At 46.9% G+C, this 18,482-nt stretch overlaps 1 protein-coding gene across 2 annotated transcripts in view; it reads right to left on the reverse strand.

Moving 5' to 3' along the window:
• ITPR2 (inositol 1,4,5-trisphosphate receptor type 2) overlaps positions 1–18,482 on the reverse strand; it is a 347,585-nt gene that overhangs the window by 65,464 nt on the left and 263,639 nt on the right. For both annotated transcript variants that reach the window (XM_040435629.1, XM_040435619.1), the window contains exons 46-48: positions 13,902–14,009; positions 12,229–12,421; positions 2,494–2,619 (exon numbers count right to left, since the gene is read on the reverse strand). In XM_040435629.1, the coding sequence (XP_040291563.1) occupies positions 2,494–2,619; positions 12,229–12,421; positions 13,902–14,009 (427 nt within the window). The remainder of the gene's footprint in view (positions 1–2,493; positions 2,620–12,228; positions 12,422–13,901; positions 14,010–18,482) is intronic.

Consider the following 18,482-nt stretch of genomic DNA (forward strand, 5'->3'; position numbering starts at 1 on the left):
ATACCCTTTCTTGCCAGCCACGCTGTGGAGTACTTGGACGCGTGTGATGGAGCATTGTCCTGCATGAAAATCATGTTTTTCTTGAAGGATGCAGACTTCTTCCTGTACCACTGCTTGAAGAAGGTGTCTTCCAGAAACTGGCAGTAGGACTGGGAGTTGAGCTTGACTCCATCCTCAACCCGAAAAGGCCCCACAAGCTCATCTTTGATGATACCAGCCCAAACCAGTACTCCACCTCCACCTTGCTGGCGTCTGAGTCGGACTGGAGCTCTCTGCCCTTTACCAATCCAGCCACGGGCCCATCCATCTGGCCCATCAAGACTCACTCTCATTTCATCAGTCCATAAAACCTTAGAAAAATCAGTCTTGAGATATTTCTTGGCCCAGTCTTGACGTTTCAGCTTGTGTGTCTTGTTCAGTGGTGGTCGTCTTTCAGCCTTTCTTACCTTGGCCATGTCTCTGAGTATTGCACACCTTGTGCTTTTGGGCACTCCAGTGATGTTGCAGCTCTGAAATATGGCCAAACTGGTGGCAAGTGGCATCTTGGCAGCTGCACGCTTGACTTTTCTCAGTTCATGGGCAGTTATTTTGCGCCTTGGTTTTTCCACACGCTTCTTGCGACCCTGTTGACTATTTTGAATGAAACGCTTGATTGTTCGATGATCACGCTTCAGAAGCTTTGCAATTTTAAGAGTGCTGCATCCCTCTGCAAGATATCTCACTATTTTTGACTTTTCTGAGCCTGTCAAGTCCTTCTTTTGACCCATTTTGCCAAAGGAAAGAAAGTTGCCTAATAATTATGCACACCTAATATAGGGTGTTGATGTCATTAGACCACACCCCTTCTCATTACAGAGATGCACATCACCTAATATGCTTAATTGGTAGTAGGCTTTCGAGCCTATACAGCTTGGAGTAAGACAACATGCATAAAGAGGATGATGTGGTCAAAATACTCATTTGCCTAATAATTCTGCACGCAGTGTATAAGAATATAACTACTATAATACTGTCCCTATTTACAAGAATATATAACGACTATAATACTGCCTCCTCCTATGTACAAGAGCATACCGTATTTTTCGCCCTATAAGACGCACCTGCCCATAAGACGCACCTAAGTTTTTGAGGAGGAAAATAAGAAAAAAAATATTTTGAACCAAAAGGTGTGCTTTTGATGGGTTTTGAACTAATGGTGGTCTGTGGAAGACACTATTATGGGGGATCTGTGGATGACACTTATGGAGGGGATCTGTGGATGACACTGTTATGGAGGGGATCTGTGGATGACACTGTTATGGAGGGGATCTGTGGATGACGCACTGTTATGGAGGGGATCTGTGGATGACGCACTGTTATGGAGGGGATCTGTGGATGACACTGTTATGGCGATCTGTGGATACGCACTGTTATGGGGGATCTGTGGATACGCACTGTTATGGGGGATCTGTGGATAAGCACTGTTATGGGGGATCTGTGGATGGCACTGTTATGGGGAATCTGTGGATGGCACTGTTATGGGGAATCTGTGGATGGCACTGTTATGGGGGGGATCTGTGGATGACACATATATAGCATCTTATGCTATATATGTGTCATCCACAGATTCCTCCCCCCCATAACAGTGTCCCTGTGTAAATAGTGAATGACCCCCAATACAGGGGCTGGGGGCCGGCAACTGATACTGGAATGGCAGCGGGGCCCGATGCAGTCACTGTATTCTATTACACCGGGCCCCACTCACTGTAGTATTCATATCCAACAAGTAGGCATGGACGCTTTGTTAAACTATAGCAATTCTTTGCAGCAGTAGAGAAATCCACAGTAGTACTCACTTGAAATTTCCGTAGCAGGCAGGCCGGGCGGCAGCGTAACGTCACTCGCCTGCTCCGCCTGCTTCATTCATAAAGTGGAAGGAGCAGGCACGTGACATAGTGAGTGACGTTACGCTGCCGCCCGCCTGCCTGCTACGGAAATTTCAAGTGAGTACTACTGTGGATTTCGCGACTGCTGCAAAGAATTGCTATAGTTTAACAAAGCGCCCATGCCTACACGTTAGATATGAATACTACAGTGAGCGGGGCCCGGTGTAATAGAATACAGTGACTGCACCGGGCCCCGCTGCCATTTCAATATCAGTTGCCACCACCCAGCCCCTCCTCCCTCCCCGCTGATACATCGCGGCAAGCTATGTATTAGTGTTAAATGGTAGCATTCGCCCCATAAGACGCACTGCCATTTCCCCCCAACTTTTGGGGGGGAAAAAGTGCGTCTTATATGGCGCACTCACCTCATAGTGAATGGGGCCGGAGCGGATCCTCCGGCGGCACCGTGGACTTGAGGTAGCACGGATCTGACAGGCTGTTCCCCCGCCCGATCAGCCTGACGGAGAAGTCTGCTGCTACCGCTAGTATGAAAGTAGCCTAAAGACTGACCTATTATTCACAACTTCCATCTTCATGCAGTACTAGAATTAGAAGAAATTTCACTTGCCTTCATCACCGTCATCTCCAAACGGGTAAAACAGAGCCACTGCCAGGTTGATGAACACAGCCAAATTAAAGGAGATGCTGCCCCAGAGTGAAATATGGCGGGAGAACCAGAAGAGGGCAGGATTATCTGTAATGACAATGGAGCTTAATGTCACCAGGGGAGTACAGTCACTCAGAAAATGCAGCTGGCAACATCCTACTGGACCACAGACCACTGACCCCACTTTTGTGCCCAGCTCAGAATAAGCTATGGAGCATCTAGGTACCTTGTGTCCCATTTAGGCCTCATGCACACGACCGTTGTGTGCACCCGTGGCCGTTGTGCCGTTTTTTTTTTCGCGGACCCATTGACTTTCAATGGGTCCGTGGAAAAATCGGAAAATGCCCCGTTGTTCATCCGCGGCCGTGATCCGTGTTTCCGGTCCGTCAAAAAAATATGACCTGTCCTATTTTTTTGACGGACAATGGTTCACGGACCCATTCAAGTCAATGGGTCCGTGAAAGAACACGGATGCACACAAGATTGGCATCCGTGTCCGTGTTCCATGTCCGTAGGTTACTTTCATACAGACGGATCCGAAGATCCGTCTGCATAAAAGCTTTTTCAGAGCTGAGTTTTCACTTAGTGAAAACTCATATCCGACAGTAAATTTTCTAACACAGAGGCGTTCCCATAGTGATGGAGACGCTTCTAGTTAGAATATACTGAGAACTGTGTACATGACTTCCCCCTGCTGCCTGGTAGCACCCGATCTCTTACAGGGGGCTGTGATCAGTACAATTAACCCCTCAGGTGCTGCACCTGAGGGGGGTTAATTGTGCATATCATAGCCCCCTATAAGAGATCAGGGGCTGCCAGGCAGCAGGGGGCAGACCCCCCTCCCTCCCCAGTTTTAATTTCATTGGTGGCCAGTGCGGCCCCCCCTCCCTCTATTGTATTAATATCATTGGTGGCCAGTGCGGCCCCCCCTCCCTCCCTTTATTGTATTATCATTGGTAGCCAGTGTGCGGCCCCCCCTCCCTCCCTCTATTGTATTATCATTGGTGGCCAGTGTGCGCCCCTCCTCTATTGTATTAATATCATTGGTGGTCAGTGTGCGGCCTCCCCTCCCCCCCCCCCGATCATTGGTGGCAGCAGAGAGTTCCGATCGGAGTCCCAGTTTAATCGCTGGGGCTCCGATCGGTAACCATGGCAACCAGGACGCTACTGCAGTCCTGGTTGCCATGGTTACTTAGCAATATTAGAAGCATCATACTTACCTGCTGCGCTGTCTGTGACCGGCCGGGAGCTCCTCCTACTGGTAAGTGACAGATCATTAAGCAATGCACCGCACAGACCTGTCACTTACCAGTAGGAGGAGCTCCCGGCCGGTCACAGACCGCGCAGCAGGTAAGTATGATGCTTCTAATATTGCTAAGTAACCATGGCAACCAGGACTGCAGTAGCGTCCTGGTTGCCATGGTTACTGATCGGAGCCCCAGCGATTAAACTGGGACTCCGATCGGAACTCTCCGCTGCCACCAATGATCGGGGGGGGGGGGGGTATAGGGGAGGCCGCACACTGGCTACCAATGATAATACAATAAAGGGAGGGAGGGGGGGCAGCACTGGCCACCAATGATATTAATACAATAGAGGGGGGGGGGGCACACTGGCCACCAATGATAATACAATAGAGGGAGGGAGGGAGGGAGGGAAGGGGGGGGCCGCACACTGGCCACCAATAATATTCAAACTGGGGAGGGAGGGGGGTCTGCCCCCTGCTGCCTGGCAGCCCCTGATCTCTTACAGGGGGCTATGATACGCACAATTAACCCCTTCAGGTGCGGCACCTGAGGGGTTAATTGTGCTGATCACAGCCCCCTGTAAGAGATCGGGTGCTGCCAGGCAGCAGGGGGCAGTCATGTACACAGTTCGTAGTATATTCTAACTTGAAGCGTCCCCATCACTATGGGAACGCCTCTGTGTTAGAATATACTGTCGGATATGAGTTTCACGATCTAACTCAAATCCGATGGTATATTCTAACATGGAGGCGTTCCCATGGTGATGGGGACGCTTCAAGTTAAAATATACCATCGGATTGGAGAAAACTCCGATCCAATGGTATATTAACTCCTGACTTTAAATTGAAAGTCAATGGGGGACGGATCCGTTTGCAATTGCACCATATTGTGTCAACGTCAAACGGAGCCGTCCCCATTGACTTGCATTGTAATTCAGGACGGATCCGTTTGGCTCCGCACGGCCAGGCGGACACCAAAACGACTTTTTTTTCATGTCCGTGGATCCTCCAAAAATCAAGGAAGACTCACGGACGAAAAAACGGTCACGGATCACGGACCAACGGAACCCCGTTTTGCGGACCGTGAAAAAATACTGTCGTGTGCATGAGGCCTTACTCTGAGCTCCACAGAAAATATGTATTGCAACCTGGAAATAGTCAACAAGTAGACTATTTGTTGATGCATCTTTAGGTTATTTTTCTTCTGTTTATGGCTTGTAGCCAAGTTCATTAACATGGTATTAAGAGCAAACTCATCATGACTTTAAAGTACTAAACAGAGACGCACAAAATCAGTCTACGGGAGTAATCACGGATCAGTCTACAGTAACTTGTTGACAGTTTCCAGATGATTCAGAAGATAGTATGAATGCCTAATACTTGTATGTGCACTGATTTGTAATTATGGCAAGCTGGAGGGAGTATTACACCCGATCAGACAACAAAATCACAGCTTTACAACATTAGACCCTTTAAGTTATAAATAACAGTACCCGAAAAAAATTAAAGGTCTGTCGACAGCAACTTTCTGACAGTTTCTGTTGATCCAAATAGTCTTGTGTTTATTCATGTATTATTGAGCCTTATATATATATATATATATATATATATATATATACCGTATATACACACAACCCATTTACATAATTAAGCCCTTACTAAACAAAGACACATAGGATTTGTGGATCCATCATTGGATGCTTAATGACAGTTTCCAGGCAGCAAACAAAGATTGTATACACTGCTAAGGAACACATAATGAGTGGAAACAATACAGGGAATGCTGTCCTATGTTGGATCCATCATGGATGTAATGCCGCCACCACAAAAAGTCTCAGACGGGAGCATGTGGAGCAACTGTGCAAGTGAGTCCTATCATGCAAGTCTCTATCTAACAATAGATATTAATCAACCATAACTTTAAAACCACTGACAGGAGAAGTGAATACATTCATAACACTGTGAATTTCCCCATGATGGGACTATTAAAGGACTATCTTATCTTATTATTTTGTAACAATAGCACCTGTCACGGGTTGGGATTTATTAGCCAGCAACTTAAAAGTCGGTTCCTTAAAGGGATTGTGTCATCTCAAGTATTAGTAGCATATCGCTAGGATATGCCACCAATGTCTGAGAGGTGCAGGTCCCACCTCTGGGACCTGCATCTATCTCTAACACAGAGCTTGCAAAGTGGAGGAGAACTGCCCTCCATTCATTTCTATAAGGCCTCATGCACACGGACGTTTTTTTTTGCGGTCAGCAAAACGGATTTCCGTTGTTCCGTGACCGTTTTTTCGTCCGTGGGTCTTCCTTGATTTTGACATGAAAAAAAAGTCGTTTTGGTGTCCGCCTGGCCATGCGGAGCCAAACAGATCCGTCCTGACCTAGGCTACTTTCACACTTGCGTTCGGGGTTCTGCTTGTGAGTTCCGTTTGAAGGCTCTCACAAGCGGCCCCGAACGCATCCGTCCAGCCCCAATGCATTCTGAGTGGATGCAGATCCGCTCAGAATGCCTCAGTCTGGCTCCGCTTGGCCTCCATTCCGCTCAGCAGGCGGACACCCGAACGCAGCTTGCAGCGTTCAGGTGTCCGCCTGGCCGTGCGGAGCCAAACAGATCCGTCCAGACTTACAATGTAAGTCAATGGGGACGGATCCGTTTGAAGTTGACACAATATGGTGCAATTTTCCAACGGATCCGTCCCCTATTGACTTTCAATGCAAAGTCTGGACGGATCCGTCTGACTAACTTTCACACTTAGATTTTTTGTGAAATATAATGCAGACGGATCCGTTCTGAACGGATACCATCGTTTGCATTATAGAAGCGAATCCGTCTGTGCAGACACCAGACGGATCCGCTCCGAACGCAAGTGTGAAAGTAGCCTAACAATGCAAGTCAATGGTGACGGATCCGATTGACGTTGACACAATATGGTGCAATTGCAAACGGATCCGTCCCCCATTGACTTTTAATGTAAAGTCAGGAGTCCCTATTATACCATCGGATCGGAGTTTTGTCCAATCCAATGGTATATTTTAACTTGAAGCGTCCCCATCACCATGGGAACGCCTCTATGTTAGAATATACCATCGGATTTGAGTTAGATCGTGAAACCCAGATCCGACAGTATATTCTAACACAGAGGCGTTCCCATAGTGATGGGGACGCTTCAAGTTAGAATATACTGAGAACTGTGTAATAACTGCCCCCTGTTGCCTTGCAGCACCCGATCTCTTACAGGGGGCTGTGATCCGCACAATTTACCCCTCAGGTGCCGCACCTGAGGGGTTAATTGTGCGTATCATAGCCCCCTGTAAGAGATCAGGTGCTGCCAGGCAGGAGGGGGCACACCCTCCTCGGTTTTAAATTCATTGGTGGCCAGTGCGGCCCCCCCTCCCTCCCCTGTATTACTGTACATTCATTGGTGGCCAGTGCGGCCCCCCCTCCCTCCCCTGTATTACTGTACATTCATTGGTGGCCAGTGGGCCCCCTCCCTCCCCTGTATTACTGTACATTCATTGGTGGCCAGTGGGCCCCCCCTCCCTCCCCTGTATTACTGTACATTCATTGGTGGCCAGTGGGCCCCCCCTCCCTCCCCCTCCTAATTAAACCCCCCCCCCAATCATTGGTGGCAGCGGAGAGTTCCGATCGGAGTCCCAGTTTAATCGCTGGGACTCTGATCAGTAACCATGGCAACCAGGACGCTACTGCAGTCCTGGTTGCCATGGTTACTTAGCAATTTGTAGAATTTATTATACCTACCTGCGAGCTGCGATGTCTGTGACCGGGCGCTCCTCCTACTGGTAAGTGAAAGGTCTGTGCGGCGCATTGCTTATAGCACAGACCTGTCACTTACCAGTAGGAGGAGCGCCCGGCCGGTCACAGACATCGCAGCTCGCAGGTAAGTATAATGCTTCTAAAACTTGCTAAGTAACTATGGCAACCAGGACTGCAGTAGCGTCCTGGTTGCCATGGGTACCGATCGGAGCCCCAGCGATTAAACTGGGACTCCGATCTGAACTCTCCGCTGCCACCAATGATATGGGGGGGGGGATTTTAATTAGGAGGGGGAGCCCACTGGCCACCAATGAATGTACAGTAATACAGGGGAGGGAGGGGGGCCCACTGGCCACCAATGAATGTACAGTAATACAGGGGAGGGAGGGGGGGCCGCACTGGCCACCAATGAATGTACAGTAATACAGGGGAGGGAGGGGGGGGCCCACTGGCCACCAATGAATTTAAAACTGGGGAGGGAGGGGGGGTGCCCCCTCCTGCCTGGCAGCACCTGATCTCTTACAGGGGGCTATGATACGCACAATTAACCCCTCAGGTGCGGCACCTGAGGGGTTTATTTGTCGGATCACAGCCCCCTGTAAGAGATCGGGTGCTGCCAGGCAGCAGTCATGTACACAGTTCGTAGTATATTCTAACTTGAAGCGTCTGTGGTATATACTGTTAATATACTGTCGGATCTGAGTTTTCACGAAGTGAAAACTCAGCTCTGAAAAAGCTTTTATGCAGACGGATCTGCCAATCTTGTGTGCATCTGTGTTTTTTCACGGACCCATTGACTTGAATGGGTCCGTGAACCGTTGTCCGTCAAATAAATAGGACAGGTCCTATTTTTTTGACGGACAGGAAACACGGATCACGGCCGCGGATGAACAATGGTGCATTTTCCGAGTTTTCAACGGACCCATTGAAAGTCAATGGGTCCGCAGAAAATCACGGAAAACGGAACAACGGCCACGGATGCACACAACGGTCGTGTGCATGAGGCCTAAGAGTGCCAGATGCTATGGGCCTGACAGAGTCAGAGATCGGCTATTTTCCACAGTTCCAAAGAAGTAAATGGAGGGAGGACGTGCACACGTGGCCCATACTCCTTCGCTTTGCTAGCTCTGTTCTACAGATAAGCGAGGGTGCTATAGGTGGGGCCCACATCTACCTGACATTGGGGGTATATCCTAGTGATATGCCACCAATGCTTGAGATGACACAACCCCTTTAAAGAGGACCTTTCACCAGAATAAAGTATGTAAACTGACTATACAGACGTGTAGAGCGGCGCCAAGGGATCCCCCTGCACTTACTATTATCCCCAGGCGCCGCTCCGTTCTCCGGTTATAGCCTCCGGTATAGTCATAGTTAGGCTCCACCCAGTGGAACCTGCCGCGGTCTCCTTCTCCTATGCTGTAGCGCTGGCCAATCGCAGCGCTCAGCTCATAGGGGTCAGTGAATAGACAGTGTTATTCCATACAGAGGCAATATATAAAAAAAAGTGTGTCTCAATTTTTGAACATTGGCATCTATGGGTGACAGATTCCACTCAGTGGAATCTGTTAAACGTATATATGTTTAAGAGTAACGTGGGCAATTCTCCAGTTTGGACAGGCTTCGCATGATGCAAAGAGCCTCACTTAGATTCTTACCACTTAGCTAAACACTGTTTCAGACTAAGTACCACCCTTTATGGCAGCAGGATCCTCCAATGGCCTCTTTCAACAGGATAATGCCCTGGCTGCACTACAAAATGAAATGGTTTGAGGGACAAGGGAAGGAGTTGACTTGGTTTCCAAATTCTAAAGATCTCAGCCTGGTGGAACATCTGGGAGATGAGCTGGAAGAACAGGTCTAATCCATGGAGGCCACATCTCCCAAACAGAGGACTTAAAGGACCTGCTGCTAACATCATGACTGTTTAGACAGCACTAGAGGAACCCAAGATACTATTGGGTTTTCATGTTATGGCTGATCGGTGTATGACTACGATGTGCCTTGTTTACCACCCTCGGTGCTGCCACTGGTTTTACATTTTTTTCTTTTTACTGTAGAAGAGAAGCGTTAGATTTTCTGTGGCATGAACACCTGCACTCACTAATTCATTCATCCGCAGGCTTGTCAGGGACAAGCTTAATGACAAATCTGCCGCTGATCTCCGTGTAATAAGCGGTTGGTGTGCAAACACAAAGTCCCATTTAAATGTAAACGTTTAATTTAGGAATGTGCGGCAGAGAAGGGAGCGGCGAGCGGAGCGGAGAATGTGGCCGCAATACAACATCTGGAGAACACCGGCTGCTAGACACTCGTTTCTATAACTATTACTTCCCCTACCAAATACGACACCAGCTCTAACTACACCCAGGTTGTGCTATAACTAAGCCTAAAACCCCAAGAAGCTGAGCTATGTGGTGCTGTTTGCACTGCGAGTTCTTCCCTGTGTAAAGGTGTAAAGAATAATGATTGGCCTGATCATTATACAAAATCTATGTGATTCTGACATGTTTGGTTGCAACTTTCTGCTGTGCAGAGCCCTTATAAGGGGTTGTCTACAGTTACAAAAACATTAGGAAAAAATCTGCCACACCCGTCTACAGGTTGTATCGGGTATTGCAGCTCAGCTTTACTGAAGTAAATGGGGCTAAACTGCGATACCACACAAGACCGGTGAAACACTGTGGCACAGTTTTTGGAAGAAAGCAGCCACGTTTAGCTAATCATGGACAACCCCTAATGACCGGTCCAGCATAAATATCAAAACTCTGCGTGGAACAGGGAGAAATCTTGCAGCCTATAGAAATCTACAGGATCATAGTTTACGGATTTTTGGACTATTTTAGAAAAAGATAATTACAGTAATGTTATCTGTCTGGATTATAGGAACTCTGGGGGAGATTTATTAAACTTGTCTAAAGTAGAACTGGCTTAGTTGCCCATAGCAATCAATTAGATTCCACAGGAGTTGTGAAAACTAGCAGAAAAGTAACACAAATGATGGTACTATCATTTAGACCACAGATCTTCAATCTGTGGCTACAGTATATATTTGCTCCCATGAAGTAAAAATCCACCGGTCCTCTGTATCTGATGGTCCGACATTACAACCAGATCAGCACCCATGGGGATACTGAAAGCTGGATGACAGAATCCAGGTTTCTTCCAGATTACGGAACTTTCCTATATATGCAGATGCCCAAAAATCTAGAAAATCTATAGGTGGTAGATGCCGGATTATCAGAAGTTTTCTATAGATACATGTATAGGGTTGGAATATTTGGGTTTTCTTTGGAAATCACTTTGGGTTAATAAAACAGGAAGAAATACAGATATATTGCTCTATTTCTATGGTTAACAAGTATTTAATAATTTAGGCCGGGACGTGTATCTCGGCTCTGCTGAGAGGGAGGGGGGCAGCGTCTATGGCCATGCAGCTTTGGGCCTGGGCTCTTGCGCGGTGATGAAGTGCAGCACGTTCGTGAACAGAACGCCAGAGAGATCTGATTAACTAATGAAATATTAAAAGGTACAATGTGTACTGAGCGGCGGCCGAGAGTCATACACAAAACACAATGTATACGCAGAATACCAAGTATAAATTACCGGAACTGCTTCCATCTGCGCTGCCACCCTCTGGAGGGAGACAACATGGCGATTACTGAGGAGATTTACAGCCCAGCTTAAGCCCCTTTAATAATTAATGCTCAATAAACCTGAGGAATGTGTGCATTATGGGAAATAAGGGAGGAGTCGTATTCACTTTTGAAGGGTCAGTCCACAAGGATTGGGGAAGGGTCGGTTAACACACAGATTCACTCACACAACCCACAGCACTCTAGCTGTTATGAACTATAGCTTCCAGCATGGCCTGGGGACATATATATGTCCTAGGCAGCCCCTGTGTTACGTGTTTCTAATGTATGTCTCTCCAGCTATTGCAAGACTACAACTCCCAGCATAGTCTGAAGACATAGCTACAGTATGTCCTGAATTGGTCCATAACCTTCCACTTAATAGTTGTAATAAAACTACGCATTTCATCATTACCTCAAGTCATAGCTACGCCCAGGGAAGTCCTATAACAGGGATCAGCAACCTTCGGCACTCCAGCTGCTGTAAAACTATAACCCCCAGCATGCACACTCACTCAGAAGTTCTTGTAACTCCCACAGAAGTGAAAGGAGGATTCTGAGAGTTGTAGTTTCAGAACAGCTGGAGTGCTGGAGGTTGCTGATCCCTGCCCTATAACATTGATCTCCAATCTCTTTAGCTGTTACAAGACTACAACTCTCAGCATGGCCTGAAGACAGATCTATGTCTTGAAATGGTCCCTAACCATTGGCTTAACAGCTTTTACATATTGCAACTCCCAGCATGGGCTGAGGTCATACCCATTTGTTGGTCAGGGCCTATAGGATTGGTTTTCATCATCCAGCTCTCCAGATGTTGCAAAACTACAACCCTCAGCAAGGCCTGTAGTCATACTTATAGCACTGTTCACCAACCTGGATTCTCCAGGTGTTACAAAACTACATGTTCCAGCTTTACCTACGGTCCTGGGCACCCCCTATAGCACTGGTCGTCAACCTCGACTACCCAGCTGTTACAAACTACAACTCCCAGCATGTCCCGACAGCCCCCTATGTGAAGTGCTGACTGTGCTCACTCCTGATCTTCTTCTGCCACTTCATTTCGTTGTACAGATCTTCCGTCTGCTGGAAGAAGTCATTGACTTTGCTGCCTTGCTCATCCCTCTCTGTGGTGTTAAACACCCGCCACATGGACTCCCGGGTCAGATATTCACAGATGTTTGGTACAGGGAACACGATCTGCTCCATGGTACGATCATGACGGACAATCTGAAAGAGAACAGGAAAAAATAGCAGCAGATGATATAATAAAACCTGCTCCACCTGTACTGTTTCATCTTTTTAAAAATACTATTCAAACTGTGGGGTCTCACTAGACACTACAATCTGGTGAGTGTTCCTGTCAGCTGCTCAGCCATTTTGGCATATTGTAGAGTATTGTAGTATGTAGTGAGGCCCTGCCCTCTCACCCCCCTAGGCAGCTCTATTAAAGGGGTTGTCTGGGTTCAGAGCTGAATCCGGACATATCCCCATTTGCACCCAGGCAGCTTCCCCTAATATGAGCATCATAGCATTTCACGCTCCGATGATCTCCTTTGCCCTGTGCTGAATCGCTCAGGGCAAAGGCATTTTTTGGAGATCCGGTGACGTGCCAGGCTCTCCATAGGGACTGCTAGGCGGAGGCTTCGGTCCAGCAGTGAGCCCGGTCACGTCACTTGCGCTAATGGGCGGGCTTTAGTGGTGCCCTAGCCTGTAAAATGGGTAGGGCAGCACCATAGCCCGTCCATCAGAGCTGGTGACATCACCGGGAACACTGCTGGGAGGAAGCGTCCACCTAGTAATGTTAAAAACAAAGAAAAAAGCCCTGGATTGCACAGGGAAAGGGAGAGCATTGGAGCAGGAAATACTCATATCAGGTGGGCCGGAGGGGTGAAAATGGGGGTATGTCTGGGTTCAGCTCTAAACCCGGACAACCCCTTTAAGTGGTGGCACCAATCCTGCTCACAATCAAGGACAGGCTGCCAGTAGCCATTTTAAATCATTCCCGGATAAATAAATAATTACCAACAAGTAATATTGTATGGTGAAATTCCTTTGATCCGGCATCTGATAATCTATGAAGTCTTATATTCTGGCACTTTCAATACATAACTGCACGATAATCTTATATTTTGGAAAAAGCACTTTATGCTGGGCTGGCCCTTACCCAACAAGTAAATTCTACACGTTTTTGTATCAAAATCCAATAATGCTGAATATTTGATAAATCAGCATCAATAAAGTCCAGGCAATCTGAATTAAAGGAATTTTACTCTATAATGAAAATGTCCCCTTCCAGAACCACATTTGCGGATTCATATTTCAGCCTCCATTATCTTCTATAGGGAAAGTCAGGCTCTGTAATGGGCTGCAATATTTTTCATACGCATGCTCCAGACCTGGACGGCTGGTTTCACCTCTGCAAGTGGCTGAGAAACGGTAAAAAATAAAATCTGAATTGTGGCTTCAACTGTGGCATTAGTGAAGAAAACATGAAAAAATGACCCCATATATGACATCCGTGAAAAAAGCATAAAAAATGAAGCCAAACTAGATGCCACTGGAAAAACAGAAATGAAAAGCAGAAGTACTAAAAAATATACGGTACATGATCCAGTGTGAGTAGGGATTGGCAGGTCTGCTCAGCTTCACATGGAACATCTGGCTGCTGCTGCGAGGATTTCTATGTAGAATAACTTGGTCCCCTTACCTCAATTTGTGCTGTGTGGTTGGCGTAGTATTTCAAAGCTTCATCTCCCCCCTCCGGATCATTACCCGGCTTCAACATTTGCTGCAGAGTCTTGTAGTGATGAGCCAGCTGAAAACACAAAATATTCTGTTGGTGGAATGGCCTCAAAAGAAAAGTCCTTTATGATTTTTGAATATACTTTTTGTGTAGATTTCTCACTATTTTCATGACCTCGGCTTGACATCAGTGACAGGGGAACTGGACCCCTGTTCTCAGGATCAGTGGTTGGCCTCTGAACCTCAATCAGTCGATTATGCCCTATCCTGTGGATAATGGACAACTTTCAAACATGACACAACCCGCATTTGCGGAGCGCGACCCCGATCTTCGTGTCCGCAGCTCCGCAAAAGATAGAACATGTCCTATTCTTGTCCGCAGCTTGCGGACAAGAATAGGCATTTCTATAGGGGTGCCGGGCGGGTGTGTTGCGGATCCGCAACACACCACGGACGTGTGAATGGAGCCTAAGGCTACATGCACACGACCGTGTGTCTTTTGCGGTCCGCAAATTGCGGATCCACAAGCCAAACGGATGACCTTCCGTATGGCATCAGTTTTTTTTGCGGATCCATTGTAATAATGCCTATCCTTGTCCGCAAACTAGAAAAAAATAGGATATGCACTATTTTTTGGGCGGAGCAACGGAACGGACATACTGATGCGGACAGCACACGGTGTGCTGTCCGCGTTTTTTGCGGACCCATTGAAATGAATGGGTCCGCACGCTATCCGCAAAAAAAACTGAACGGACACGGAAACAAACAACGTTCGTGTGCATGAGGCCTAAAGCGTTAATAGTGCCTACGCTCCAGTGTGGCCCCTTTTTTTAAATTAAGGTTTGTTGGGTGATGTTTGTGAAGTTGGACCAGCGTCATTAGCTTATGTGGGTCCCACTTACCACCAGATAAGTGATATACGCTCTAGCACTGGGGAGGATGAGCAGCAAACGTATGTATTAAGAAGACATGGCTGAGGAGCAAGTGCAATATGTACATACCTATGGCTGCTATAACTATTATGAGGGCGCTGAAGCAGATAACATGGGACATTCATATAATCTGCAAAAAGTCACTTTTACGCATGCTACATGTACTTCTAACATCTACAGCCATATTTAGCGTCCATGAATATAAGCCTTATTAGAGCATACATGTATACCATAGAGTAGTGATGGCGAACCTTTTACAGACCGAGTGCCCAAACTGCAACCCAAAACCCACTTATTTATGGCAAAGTGCCAATTTTACCTGAATACTGCAGTCCAATACTAGTATATCTTCCATGTACTTTATCACTTGGCTATAATATCCTGCCTACATTCAGTGCGCTGCCTGTGCTGTTCATAGTGCGCCCCGCGCTGATGAATGGCAGGAAAAGATAAGGCACATTGGTACACCATAAACCTTTTCCAGGGAGCGGGTGCCCACAGAGAGGCCTCCGAGTACCGCCTCTGACACCTGTGCCATAGGTTCGCCATCACAGCCATAGAAAAAGAGCATTTTCGGCAGCCCCGTCACATGCTGGGGATTATGAGCTGCTCCACAAGGGTAAGTCAGGAGGGGAGGCGGCTCCTCCTTGAATTGATGTCGCAATAACTAATAATTCTTGATACGTAATTGTGCAGCATGCACAGCGCCCCCTATAGGCGGGTTCTTTGAGTTCTTGTCATGCACCAGCTCACACACTTTCATCTCTTCCTCAGGGTTACAAATTATAAAGGTATTTTGAGAAACTTCAGTGTTATTGAAGGTAAGGCACAACAGGGAACAGTCTAATCAGGTCTATGGGGACCCAACAGCTTCCAGCTCGCCGTCTACTCGGCAGAACTTTCAATTAGCTGTGCGGACTCTGTTCCAGGCAGCGGACGTCTGACACATGCTATCAAAATCTTGCTTTTTGTACAGCGTTACAGACAGCTGTGTAGGAGGATGAGCAGCACTGGGCACACAGACAGGCACCAGGGCCATTCTTATCTGGAAATCACTGGCGGGCAGCTCAGTTCAACTATGGTATGGGGCAACCATGGAACTGTCAAGATGGCGACACACACTTACTGATAGAACGCTTTAGAAAATCGCAATTGTAACCCTTTAAAAGAAAGGTTTTGGCCGATGCCTAGGTTTGTAGGACACATTCCCCTTAAAAATCCTTGAGTCGTCTAATCTGGGTGACAACCAAATGGGCCGCTATTACAGATCGGCGGTTGTCACTACATTGACGGTGTGAGTTGTAAGGATGTCATTATCTGTGGTCGCCTACTGTCTAAGGTATGACGAGAAACTTGATTTATAAAAGACCCTCACCCTTCAAGACAGCGAAAAGAGGCTGGCCTCACATAAATGAAGAGGCTACTTACATTCCACGTGTAGTAACAATTCTGAAGCATCTATTCTTATGACTTTGTGTTGAACTGTTCCTTTATTATTCCTGCTATAAGTTATGAATGAATTGCCAGCAATTTGCAACAAAGGTCCAGATGGTTGTTACCAGTTAGGGGTGTGTCCCTGCACAGTCTGACACTGGTAGCACTGATTAGATAGTAACCCGCTGCGCAGGGGCACCCCCCCCTAACTGGTAACAGTCATCTGGACCTTCATTGCGGAATACCAGTAATTCATTCAGAACTTCCAGGAGAAATATTAAAGGAATGGCACATTATACAGTCATAAGAATCAATGTGCCAGAAATGTATCTCCGTGGAGAAGTTACAGCTCCTCTTTAAAGGTTCTGATCCATGCTTAAAGGGGTTCTGCACTTTCATTTAACTGATGATCTATCCTATGGAGAGATCATCAGCTTCTGATCGGCGAGGGTCCGACACCCGGGACCCCCGCCGATCAGCTGTTTGCCCCCCCGCCGATCAGCCTTCTCACTGTTTACCGCCGGGCCGCATGCCCACTGACGTCACGACTAGTATCAACTAGCGTGGGCGCGGCTAAGCTCCATTCAAGTGAACAGAGCTTAGCCGCGCCCACGCTAGTTGATACTAGTCGTGACGTCAGTGGGCATACTAGTCGTGACGTCAGTGGGATCATCAGAAGCTGATGATCTATACAGAGGATAGATCATCAGTTAAATGAAAGTGCAGAACCCCTTTAAGTTTCAACACAATAAGGGCACATGCACGCAAACGTTTTTTCTTTCCATGTCCATTACTTTTTTATTTTGCGGACCGTATGCGGAACCATTCATTTCAATGGGTCCGAAAAAAAAAATGAAGTCACTCCGTGTGCATTCTGTTTCCGTGTGTCCGTTCCGGAAAAAAAACAGAACAAGTCCTATTATTGTCCGCATTATGGACAAGGATAGGACTGTTCAATGAGGGGCCAGCTGTTCCATTCCACAAAATACGAAATGCACATGGACGTCATCCGTATTTTTTGCAGATCCGTGTTTAGCGGACCGCAAAATACATATGGTCGTGTGCATGAGGCCCTAAAGCAGTGTGTAGAGTTATCCAATCAAAAAAGCAATTCCCCCTTAAAATCCAAAAGCCCGAGAGTCATCCTATCTGGATGACCACCAACAGGACCGCTATTACAGGAGAAGGAACTAGATTTATTTTCTCCTTAGATGACTGACCGCCCCTATTGACGTTGTAATGGCAACCATGTTTGTAGGTACCCGGCTTTCATTTATACAACGGCTGATTAAAAGTTTTAGCTACAGATCTTGAAAGGAGAGGGCGACTTGAGGATTTATTTTTACTGGAGATTTTTCCCTTTAAGGGGGAAAAATCTCCTTAAAGGGCATCTGTCAGCAGATTTTTACCTATGAAACTGTCTGACCTGTTACATGTGCACTTAGCAGCCAAAGACATCTGTGTTGGTCCCATGGTCATATGTGTCCGCATTGCTGAGAAAAGTGATGTTTTAATATATGCAAATGAGCCTCTAGGAGCAATGGGGGCGTTGCCGATATACCTAGAAGCTCTGCTTTCTCTGCAACTGCTGCGCCCTCTGTACCTTGATTGACTGGGCCAGGCAGTAAAAATATCATGGTCCTGTCAATTAAAGTGGAGAGGACGCGGCAGTTGCAGAGAGAGCAGAGCCTCTATGTGTAATGGTAACGCCCCCATTGCTCCCAGAAGCTCATTTGCCTTTATTAAAACATCACTTTTCCCAGCAATGCGGACACATATGACCATGGGACCAACACAGATGTCTTCTGCTGCCAAGTGCAGATGTAACAGGTCAGTCAGTGTCATAGGTACAAATCTGCTGACAGATGCCCTTCAAGTGTATTTGCCTCTCTGCAGGACATACCCAACTTGTTCAGGTGTTCCTTCAAGTAAATCAACTGTACTAAGCAGCCAACATTGTAGCTAATGGCCATTTAAAATGTCAGAGTAATGTAGCAGAGCTGAGTTTGTCGTGCAACAGCTGCTTTGAGTCGTGCAGAAGGGTTTTCTCCAGTCCTGTATAATATGCCCATATATCGCACCAAATGACCCTACATCATTAACAACTTTTTATTTTTCGCACTGATGCTATAGATATCAGCTTTCCTGACCAGGTGGGAGTTTTTCATATGGGTTACCCT

Source organism: Bufo bufo, chromosome 1 (assembly GCF_905171765.1).
Source record: "Bufo bufo chromosome 1, aBufBuf1.1, whole genome shotgun sequence".
Lineage (NCBI taxonomy): Eukaryota > Metazoa > Chordata > Amphibia > Anura > Bufonidae > Bufo > Bufo bufo.